The 12,506-nt window shown below is 27.7% G+C and overlaps 1 protein-coding gene across 1 annotated transcript in view; it reads left to right on the top strand.

Annotated features, from left to right (window-relative positions):
- LOC107440672 (inactive tyrosine-protein kinase 7) overlaps positions 1-7,845 on the top strand; it is a 79,223-nt gene extending 71,378 nt beyond the window's left edge. Inside the window, exons 11-13 of the mRNA XM_087165629.1 lie at positions 1,080-1,277; positions 3,660-3,892; positions 5,592-7,845. Coding sequence (XP_087021755.1) covers positions 1,080-1,277; positions 3,660-3,892; positions 5,592-6,173 — 1,013 coding nt within the window. The 3' untranslated portion in view covers positions 6,174-7,845. The remainder of the gene's footprint in view (positions 1-1,079; positions 1,278-3,659; positions 3,893-5,591) is intronic.
- Positions 7,846-12,506: the final 4,661 nt, after the last annotated feature.

Below are 12,506 nucleotides of genomic sequence, written 5' to 3'. Positions count from 1 at the left end.
AAAAAGTTTGCAAACAAATTGAAAAGGAAGTTAGAGTTCAATCAGTTAATCAATAATTTTGTTTCAATATAGCTGATTCAAGCTCTTCTGCATTAAAAAACATACACTGATATGTAGATAAACTTTAGTATTAGCAAATTTAATTAGCATAACTTTTGAATTTTACAAAATTGCTTATTCATCCATACACACAAAAACCATTTATATATCTTACTTTATTCAAATCCTTAATTTTGAATCAGTGGTTCCTGAACTTTTTTGTCTAGTAGACCCCTTGCCATGTTTTTCGGTTTTGGGTCGACCCCCTATTTACCTGATATTGATTTTTTGTAAATTCAGCAACTTCAAATGTATTTTTGACAGCTGGTATAGTGCTACTCACTGTGAAAGATTTAAATTTCTAACTGTAGTGTGAAAACTTAAGAAGAAACACATATTAATTTTATACATTTATTAATTAAATTCAAATTAATTTACCGCGGAAAAATACTTTTTTGTTACAAAATAAATCCTTACACACAGAGAAAATAAAAACATACGCGGGTGGAGCTGCAGGCAACTGCTAGTTTATAATAATTCAGTTTCGTATATCAGAAAATAATCCTAATAACTTAAATTTTAATAAAATTTTTACTTCATAGCAACTTTTATAAATTATGTAGAATTTAGATAAATGTATGTCTTTATATTATAAGGTAGTATAATGTAAGTAAATAGGTACTATCAGTGTATGTTGATTATTCCATTCATGAAATGCCAAAATTAAAGTCATGACTTGCTTATATGAGATCCACTGTCGTTGATCCCCATTTTCATTTCATGGACCCCCAATTTTTTTTTCACTTGACACGAACCCCTTGAAGGTTGTCATTGACCCCTGGGGGCCGATATAGACCACTTTGGGAATCGCTTTTTTAAATGAACTATTTTTTGACCTCCATATGAGCACTCATAAGGTATAAATTTTAGGTAAAAAAAAAAAAAAAAGACTAAGCATAAATTTCCTTAAATGACTGTTTTGAAAGAACACAAATTTATAAATATTTTACAGAATCTAATAACCTCATTTTTACCCTCAGCTAAAAGTGAAAATGGAACATTACCCAATGACACAGAAATGAATGCTATTGTGACAAAACCACTAAATGGGAGTGCTGGGAGAAGTGATTGTGAAGCCCAGTCTCACAGCTCTGGTTCTCATTACTCAAAGAAAAGTCGTTCCTCTTTAGAAAAATCTCACTTTCCTAGAAGTGAACTTCAGACAATGATGTTGCTAGGTGAGCAGTTAATTGAAATGAATTCTACGTTTATTTAATAAGTTTTTATGTTATAGTTTCATAACAAATAAGCATTCTTTCAATTCAAACTGATTTAAGCATAAGTTATCTTTGAATTTTGTGTCATGTTTTATGTAATGAAAAAGCCCATGTCTTATTGAATTTATATTCAAGCTTGATAATATAAAAAATATATAACTTATATTTTATAACAACAAAACAGAATGATAATTAAAACCAATTTAAACGATATGCTTATGTTTTTATACAATGAAAAAAGCAAGTCTCATTGAATTTATATTTCAAGCAGTTATTTACAGTATTTTTATTTTATTAAAAATAAACTGTAAATGTTATTTCGTTTTCGTGTTTTATTTATTTATTTTTTTAAGCTAAAATCTTAATATTTCTAATTTTTATGCATAATTCCCACTGCGCCATTTATAATTATAAGCAGTTTTTAAAAATGATTACATTTAAATGTATATTCAGGTCAAAATATTTCTAAAAAAATTTTTAATGTAAATGAAAAAAAAAAATAACTTTTTTTAATTATACGTGAGAAACATTATTTTTTGAAATAAGCTTTCATTGAAAAGTTTGAGAACCTACTTGTTAGTGGTATATAGTGCTATCATAGTTCTTTCGTCTAAAAGTTACTGAAAGGAGGTGATTTTGTAATCTGTTATGTTAAATCACTATTTTACCATTATTATTAGCGCATGGATGAATTGTTTTCTTGTTATATTTAAATGTAAAGAATACGTAGAAACCAAAAAAATTAAAATTTGACTTCTACACAGTGATAAAATCAATTTGTTTATTGAACTTCATTATTAATTATTTCATTACAAATGTCCCCTTTTATAAAATCTTTTTTTACATTTGAAACGTGTTTTTTTCCCTCTGCCATTCAAAATGCTGTAAATTGTCATGAATGCCAAAGATACAGAAATGTTGTAAACAAATCTTTTTTTTTTTCATTTAAGTAAGAAGTCTATTCATTGCTGCTTTTGTTACTGTATCTTGAAAGATAGATTAAATTGTTTTGTCAAAAATATGCTTGTATAAATGTTTGTTGTTCTCTTATTAAAAATGGAAAGGGATCATATTTTGTCTAAAAATTTGCAGTTTATCTCAAAATAGCATACATTAATGCATTCTGTACTTAAAAAGCAATTTTTATGTATATATTTATTCATTTTTGTTCATTTTTCGATATATGACTTAGCAAATTGAATTGAAACCATTAACATGCTTCCTTAGTGAAGATAGTAGTTAAATAAGAGTTATTCAGTAAACATTGTTAAGTATTTAAGAAAATAGGTCAAATAATTAATGCTTGCTCCTGATACGAGTATAAGACAGTTTGGTTTTTGAAGTAAATATTAAGTTGAGTTGAATGTTTATATTTAAGATAGGATTGGAAACGTTTTTTAATGCAAAGAACTTGATAATTTATTACTTAGAATATTTAATAAAACAGCAAAATAAATTTTATTAATGTTAAAAAGTGTTTAAATAAATAACTTTGTTAAATCGCTTAGATTTGGATAAGGCAGATTTTTCTTTTTCATTTCCAATGGCAAGGCATATTTCATTTATAAAAACAAGCCAATGCGAAACAATGAGCTAGCAATTACAAATGTTGACCGAAGTCATTGAAGCCTCAGGCGTTCTCTAGCTCTCCAATGCAAGGCAGTCTCGCAGTCTGCAGAGCCACGAAGTGCCCCGCATTGATGCAGATTAGCTCTTTTCAGAGATTCTCCCCGATCGCATAATGGACAAAGAGGGGTGTCGAAAATACCAATTGTATGGAGATGTTCATTCCGGCAGTCATGTCTCGTAACCAGCCGGAACAATGCTACTGCCTCACGTCTTGGGCAATCGGGTATATTAGCAAGATCTTCACTACTCCAAGTCTTGGATTTAATCCTATCTTGCATTTGTGCTTTGAATTTCGACTTCGAAGCTTGTTTCCAGAAGAGCTTTTTCAAGTGAAAAGACAACCCAGAGTCATTTGTTTGATGTAGAATGGATAAGGAAGAAATATTTGAAAATTAGACATTGTATTTTTAATTTGTTTATTAGGCATTTATAATGACATCAACAGGTTATTGATAGCAATATGCAAATTATATTTGATATCATAAATTAAACTGGATGAACACCTACCCAAAAAATAATGATAGCCTAATAGTATAGTAAATAGTTCAATTCATAAAAATTTTGAACCTTTAAAAAAAGATTGTATTTTAATTTATTAAAAGCTGAAAGTTGTCTTTATTTATAAGTTGTTAATTGAGTAATATCAAATGTGAGATGTATTTTTCATCGTTTATTTCTGTAAAAATGTGTTTTAAGCTAGAGATATTATTTTAGGTCATGGAGAGTATGGTGAGGTGTTTCTGGCCAAAGCAAAAGGCATTGTCGATCCAGACCAAGAGGTCGTAGTCATGGTTAAAGCCTTGCAGACTAGAGATGAAAACTCGCATTTCGAATACCGAAGAGAAATGGATATGCTTAACAAATTACGTCATGAAAATATTGCTAAGCTCTTAGGAATATGTCGAGAGACAGAACCATTTTTATTTATAACAGAATACAGTGATTGGGTAAATATCTTCTTCAATATTTTTTTGAAAAAAATTGCAGAATGTTTTACTGTTAACAATATAAAAAAAATTTCTTCTCCTGAAATTTATGTTGTAAAAGTGATTTATGTGGTTCAATAAATGCAGATCCTATACATAAATTGTGAAACTATCTAATTGTTTTACCCGATATTCAAAATTGTTTGTAATAGTGAAAAAATAATTGTGAAATTTTTCTAGATTTTTTTTTTAAAAAGGAAAGAAAATGGAGAAAAGTCCTATACATAAATTCAGGAACTATCTAATTGTTTTACCCGATATTCAAAATCGTTTGTAATAGTGAAAAAATAATTGTGAAATTTTTTCTAGATTTTTTTTTAGAGAAAAGAAAATACAGAAAAGTCCTATACATAAATTGTGAAATTATCTAATTGTTTTACCCGATATTCAAAATTGTGTGTAATAGTGAGAAAAAAATTGTGAAATTTTTCTAGATTTTTTTTAAAAAGAAAAGAAAATGGAGAAAAGTCAATTTTCACAATTAATTTTCGCATTCAGTTCCACAATTTATGTATATAAATTGTGGAACTATCTAATTGTTTTACTCGATATTCAAAATTTATTGTAATAGTGAAAAATAATTGTGAAATTTTTCTAGATTTTTTTTAAAAGAAAAGAAAATAAGCAAAAGTTTTTAGCTATCATATTAACTTTAATATAAAAGATTATAATTGCATTAACACTAGATATAATCCTTACGAGAAATAGTGATCTTGAGATACACTAGAAGATCTATATAATGCAATTCTTCTTTCAGCTGCAATCGTTCATAAGCTATATTAGCCAAACAATCTCTGAAGCAAACCAAAATTGTTAAATATTTTGGTTTTTAGTTTTAATGCTCATAATAAGTATTTAAGTGCTCATTAGTATTTAAAAATTGCTATTGATCTGTTTCAGATATATATTGCCATGTTTAATTAGTAAGTTTAAAAATAAATGAAATGATCTTTATCAGTGGTCTCTGACCCCTGTGTCGCTGGCCATTATTGGCCTGCGGATCAAATAGTACCAGACAGCCTAATTAACATTCAATTATTTCCATTATATATATTGTAATGTTTGTACAACTTCACATGAACAAGAGTTTAACTGAGAGCTGAGAAACGCCACCAAAAGCTCTGCTTATACCTCGCATGTTATTGTATTTTATTTTCAAGGCATGTTTAAATACAATTAAATTAAAATCATTAAATCAAAACTATCTAAAATATAATTATTAATCTACTTACCCCTCTCAGCAGGCAGCATTAAAATTATCAAAGATTGACCGGTCCGCAGCTATAAAAAGGTTGGGAAGCACTCATCCATATAACACAAAATTCTTAAATGCAAAAAATCACATTTCAAGGTTTCTGTTATAAAGATCTTCTATTGTAATTGCAGTAACTTATATATCATATTTTTATGAGTTGAGTATAATATTATTAAATGAGTATAAGAAGTTTCTACTATAGTGTCATCTGTTCTTTAAATTTGGTTTTAATAGCTGACTATTGTTTTTGTATTGAAAGGTACTATACATAATAATTGTTCCGTAAAAACACCCATTTAGTGAGATTGCAAAGTTCTAACTTACATTCAAAAATAATTTATATCCTAACTTTTTTAACGCTTAACTCTGTGTAACTTTTATGTATAATATTATTTATTTTTGCAGGGAGATTTGAAACAATTTCTCCTCGCTACTCGTCGAGATAATGTTTCTAGAAAAGGTCCCAAACCACCACCTCTAAATGTCCCACAGATGCTGGGTGTGTGCCATCAAATTGCTACAGCCATGGAACACCTATCCAACCAACGTTTTACCCACAAAGACCTAGCCACCAGAAATTGCCTTGTATCTTCACGTTTGAACATCAAAATCAGTTTTCCAAGCTTGTCTCGTGATACCTACGCCGAGGAATATTTTATGTATCGTAACAAGAACGTCCCTTTGAGATGGGCTCCCTCAGAAGCGATACTCGAGGATGAGTGGTCAACAAAGAGTGATGTCTGGTCATTTGCAGTTCTTGTGTGGGAGTTGTTTACACAAGCGGAACTCCCCTTTTCTGATCTGACCAATGAAGCTGTGTTGAGGTTGCTGGACAATGGGGAACTGAGGTGGAAGCCACCAAGTGGGGCACCACTGAGTTTGTGTTCTTTGTTACAGACTTGTTGGAGTTCTTGTGCCAGAGACCGTCCTACATTTACAGACATTGTCCAGAGGATAGGACAAGTGACTGTTGACAGTCATTTATAATTTTTACAATTTATGCCATCCTTAAACTAAAATTATTTAGTTCCACTAAGCTGGCACTAAAATATATGCAGCAAACTCTCAATTCTAAATATACACCTTACTGCCTGATGCCCGACAACATATCTGAACCTTTTTTTTTTTTTCTTTTTTTTTTTGAGTATTGAGATTGCAAACTTATTGAATACTTTTACCAGTTAAGCCTTTCGACTTTCAACAAGTTTGTTGAGAAATCTCTTCTTAATACACATCTTTCTTATAAAATAACATGAAGGAAAGTAAGTTTTTCTACAGGAAAAACTAAAAGTGAATAGATATCTTCAAACATTCAGTCATTTAAAAATATACATGATCTTTATTTCTATTACAAAGCTTAAATAACATACTTATTAAATTTTTTTTCAGTTACAGATTTAAATGTGCATTTAAAATCTTTTGAATAATTAGACTCTATTGTATAGATACAATACTGTATGTTTCTTAAGACTTTTAATTCTTCTTAATATCGTTTCAGATATAAGAAATCAAAGTGATATATATATATATTTCTTTTAATTTTTTTATGTCAGAGTTCCTTTTCATTTTTTACTTCTAAAATTTTATTATCATGAGATCAATATTTGAGTGAATAATAATATTTTTGCTCTTTATTCCTTTTTATCAAGGTTCTTTTTCTAAAGTTGTTTTACCTTTACATTGCTTTAAAAATAAATTTATGTATATTTCTATTGTTCTTAAACTTATTTCCTTTTCTTCAAACTAACTTTTTTATTCAGTTTAAAGTAAGTAAATAAGATTACATAAACAAAAAGATTTATATGTTAATGTACTATAATTGATTCCATTTAGAAAGTTTTGTTCAAGTTTTAGCTGTCTATGTCAGTCAGATTCTGATTTAAATAGACCTCTTTAATGTTTTGTAAATGTATATAAGTGCATACTTCTCTCTCCTGTTGTTATAAGAACAAGAAATAGCGTATTTCAAAGAGGGGAGCTTCTCTCTTCCCTGATTCTCTTACTCTTGTCGATCCAAGCTAAAGCCTATCTTAAATATTGACCCAACTTGAAATAGTTAATAATAATTATAGTCACCGCTACAGACAAATGGGGAGGGAAGTTCTTTCCATAGACAGACAATACATTTTTATGCATTTCCTCTTCAGAAAAATCTCTTCATACAATGATGTTGTTAGGAGAGCAACTGTTGAATGAATTCCATGAAATAATGAATGAAATATAAACAAGGTTGAATATATGATCAATTTAATCCCTACTGTAATATTAGTCGATATTTATTTTAAAAAATTGAGAGTTTGCTGCTGTGGTATTTACCAAATAATGTGTTCACATAATTCATAAAACATTGTTGCCACTTTTCATTTTTGGCAAGCTTATGTGTGACTGTTGCAAGAAGATGTAGATATATTTGTGTATAGATATGAATTTAGTAAAGAGTTCACTGCAAAAATTTCTATTTTGATATTTCTTCTTAAAATTTTGTATTGTTTTTACTATGACTTGTGATGTTTTTTGTACATTTCACAATTTTTATAATTTTTTATTGTGATATGCTCGTATATGTTTAATCTAGATTATACTGGAATTCTCTATGCCTGAAATTCATTTTATTTCTTTTAACATTTTGAATCAGTCAGACAACTAGACTTACAAACTAGTTTTTAAAATGTATAAAAAAAATAATACTTTTATTTTATCAAATATACTATGTTACGCCTCATTGTACTTGAATGATGGGAATGATATTTACCAATTTAACATGAACTTTCTGAATTTATTATAACAAAACGCTGATTTTTTTAATGTATATATTGAAAAGTTTGGAAAACTAAACTTCAGTATAATTTTTTAAATAATATTAATATACTATAAATAATATAACTTGCTAAATATTGGTTAACAAAATTAAAATATGCATCCAACATTTTAACTTTAACACATTTTATCTGTAACCTTTTAACATTTTATCTTTTTAGTTCAAATCAAAATGCTTATTTTATGTTAAGCATACTTTTTTTATTTTATGTGCTTACCTTTTAAGTTATTGAGCTACTTGATCAAACTTTTTCCTATCAAGTAGTGTAACCCTATTGAACACATTTTTCTGTGTTAAAAAGCTACAAATTTTACTCCAAGCAAGTTTTCAAACGTTTAAAAAGTTGAATTTATTTTGTTTGAATAAGACTATGTTATGTTAACATTAAGACTAATGTTCTTAAATTTAAGACTAATGTTCTTTTGCTATCTCTTAACTATGAGATAATAAGAGCTTTTCATGTTTAATTTTTTTTTTTGTGTGTGTGTTATTTTTTATTCAATAGGTTTTTATTATTAGCGATTTAATTTACAACCAATGTTTTATGAGAACTTATAGCAAAATTTTTTTTTCTATTAACACCAAAAAAGAATTTATATATTTCAAACCATTAAAAGTAAATTTTTTTACGATAAGTAACTATGATAAGTAATTGATATTTTAGTATCATCTATACTTATAAATTTGCTAATTAAGCTCAATTAGTTAGTTAAGATAGTAATTAAATGCTCAAACATAGACTGATTTTAATACCATTTATTGACTGAAAAAAAGTTTTAAATTCATAATATTATAAACATATTTCTATATGTTAAAATATCAATTTTAAACAATAACTAATTGAAAGTATCATTGATATAAAGAAAATATGTACATATTTTCTTGGCTCATGGCTTGATAATTTAAGTGGATATATTTCAATATTTTACTTCAAATATGTATTGGAAGTTACCTATGTAATTTTAATAATGTCTTCCTTTGTGAAAAGTACATAGTTCTTCGAAATTCTTCTAACAATACGGATTTACCATGTTGTTAGAAAATTATTTTTAATTTTGAAAAAAAAAATTTCTTTCCATAATATTTTTTATCTAAATTGTTTTATAAAACCAAGTCAAAATTTCAACCTATTTAAATCTTTATAATTTAGCCTTTTTTAATAAACAAAAATTAACCTTGAAGTGCCGTTGACCAATCAACAAACTAGTTTTTATTATACTCAAAATTAACAAGTTATTACAAGTTATTTAATTTTAAAAAAAGACTTCTATGTTTTATTTAAAATAATCAGCAATTGATATTGATAACTGTTTTCTATCAAATGTCTCTATGTTTTATTTTTTGTGTGAAATCGGTGATTGAGTGCCAAAAATCCTACGAATTAAATAAAAGTGCAAGTTTATTTTTTTTTTAGGTTGGTATGAAATTATCTCCTGACAATTAAGTTTGTTAAATTTGGTTAATTTTTTCAATAGTTAAGAATTGCTAAAAAAAAAATTTGTCATATTAAATAATAAAATAATAAGCAATACAAAGTATTTTTATAGCACCTAAAATGTGTTTTAGTTTATTAGATTAATATCTCAACTAGTGGAGGTTTACTTTAATATCAAAGTGTCCATTTTAGAAGTATCCTAGTGTAAAAGCTTATTATTACAGTATGTAATAGTATAATGGGTAGTACTGTAATAATAAGCCATTATTTTTGGATACTCCTTGGCCACAATTTTCCCACCAACCTGATATTATGGCATATTTCATATGTTTTCTTCATTATATTCAATAAGCTTATTTTCAAATTTGTGTTATTTAACCAGTTAGTTATATATCTGTTCCTAGGGCTGGACCTTATTGCTTTCAGCTGCTCCTGCCAGGTATGTTAGATTGGAGATGATTAAAAAATAAATTTTTCAAGATGAAACTTCAGCAATTATTTAAACTTAGGAAATGAAGCAAAATTATAAGCTATTTGTGTCGAAGTGAACTTATTTTAATTTTTATGAAGCTCTATACTGTCTTTCAATGTATATTCTCTCCCCTCTGGAAAAAAAATGCAAACCTTATCTTAAATTTTCTTTTTCAAGCACAATTTTTTTAAATAAATATAGCTGATTTTATAGTTAAAATGTCTGTGTCTTAAGCTATAAATAACTTTTATAGTTTACTATCTATTAAGTTTTTGGTAAGCTATTTTAAATTGTATCTAAATTTTATTTCTGAGAATTGTTCAATGCAGTTTCTATAAACTATTTCATTGTAGTTTGTTTTTTTGTAACATAACTAAATAAATCTTGACACACTTTCAAAAATATATATTAAACACTTCATTTTTAGCCATTTGTTCCACAAAGATCATTTAGTAATTAACTTGAGACAAACTCCTTTTACATGACTCTTCATCTGTACTATATTTCATACTACTATCATTTTTATTAATTCTTATAAGTTTTTTATTCCAAATATATCATTTCATTTTTTAATCAGGCTCAATTACTAACGTTTATTTTCTGGTTCATTTCTATATAATTCAAAACTATTTTGGATTCAATTTCTGCTTTTGTTTGAAAGTTCTATTTTAAACTATATCAACTTCTGAGTATTTTTTATTGCAGAATAATTAAAGTTCTCCCTTGTAAATGAAAATATTAGTTGCCTTTTGGTATTGATTGCATTTTCATCAAAATTTGTTTTGTAAACTGTCGAAAATGTATTCGATGTTTGTATATGGTTCTGATGACTTTTTCTTCTTTTTTGAAGAAAAAAAAACACAAAGTTTTACAGTGTAAAAAGAAGTTAATTAATATTGTAAAAAACATCATTGTAAAAGTTATAAAGTGCTTTTAGTGTAAAAATTGATGCCATTTCTTTCTGTACATTTGCTTCGCTATACTTCGCTTATTGAAATGTGCAATGTTGTGTTTTTATGAAAATTCATCATTATGTGTCTGATATTTTTCTCCATATTTTTAATATAATCTAGACTTATCTTAATTTATTATATAGGTAAAAAAACGAAATGCTGGCATTTTCATCAATTTATATCTGTATATAATGTCCTGTCCTTTTTTTACTTTGAAAAACAAAATGCTGTGTTGTTTGTAAGCGAGAGATCCTTTCTCTAGTCATGTGCGGTTGTTCTGAACTTTAATAAAAAATATTCCTTATTCATTGTGTTTTGATCTCTTATTAAATACTAGAAAGAGCGCATTTTATTTGACTGTCTAAAATTGTTCAAAAGTGAACTAAAATGTCCAAAACTTACAATTATAAAAATTCTTTAAAATCTAATTGTGAGCGTTTGCTAAGATTATCCCCAAAATACCCAACTTAAACAGATGGAAAACAGAAAAGAGGCCGGCCGAAACTGTCCTACAGACGATTGGTAATAAAGGGAAGAAACATCCTGAGATGGTCCAGTTGGGGAAATGTAATGGAAGTGACTCTTGGTCTTGACCGGCAGGTATGGAAAACCGAAGTTATGGCTTCATGCACCATCTGGCGTAAAAAGAATTAGTTAAATAGTAAGTGTGATTGCCTGCTGTTATGTTGATCACAACGGTACTTTTGATTCTAATTATAGCTAAGTTCACTGATAAGGCATTTTCTTGGCATAAGAAATTAAATTCTATTTCCGCAGTTAATGAGTATAAATAGACAATAAAATTCATTTAAGTAAATTTATGTATGTTAACATAATTTTATTATGAATTAGAAATCTTAAAAGTAGATTAAACTTTAAATTCAAGTTTAATGTTAGTAAGATTAGAGATCCATAAATTTTAGTCACTTCTCTTCCGTTGATTTCTTAATGCTATTAAAAGTAAAAGAAAACCCTTGCTCTTACTGTCTAAACACTTCTAATTTTCAGTTGAAGAAAATTCCCTTATGCATACTCGCATATAAGCATACAATGCCTGATTTATCTTAAGGCCTTAAAGTTACAAATAATTCCTTTTGTGTTTTCCCTTAAGAGTTGTCTATTAGAGTTATGAGTTAACAAAAATTTAAATAAATATAAAAACTCAAATTTGCTAGTAAATCGTAATTCAATTGTGTTATTAATAATTTTAAAACACTTCATAATTTAACAACATGTAAATTTAGTTTAACGACAAGGGGATCCCTGACATTTCTGTGCCTAGGGCTCCCGCTTTTCTAGATCAGGCCCTGTAATGAACCCTATCTCCCTTGAAAAATAACGTATCGTTTTGTGAAAAAGAATTTGGTATTGTTACATGACACCATAGAACAAATGATTTCTTAACACGTTCACGCCGGTGGGTCACGCTGTATTGTCTCATCTTGGCAGCGCACCGGAGTAAAAACTGGTAACAATAAATTTCATTTTTTAGTTTTTTTCCGAGAAAAATAAAAATCCATAAGTACCAATTGTTTTTAACGGATGCAATTTTTATATTGAATTGCTTCTTCGCCGTGATAAATTTCCTTACAGTGAATTGTTATTGTTGAGATTAGATCAACTACTCCCGAATATTATCTAA

Source organism: Parasteatoda tepidariorum, chromosome 6 (assembly GCF_982258835.1).
Source record: "Parasteatoda tepidariorum strain Cologne lab strain chromosome 6, Ptep-v5.0, whole genome shotgun sequence".
Classification (NCBI taxonomy): Eukaryota; Metazoa; Arthropoda; class Arachnida; order Araneae; family Theridiidae; genus Parasteatoda; species Parasteatoda tepidariorum.
Note: the sequence above shows the minus strand (reverse complement) of the source record. Positions and strands in the feature narration are given on the sequence as shown.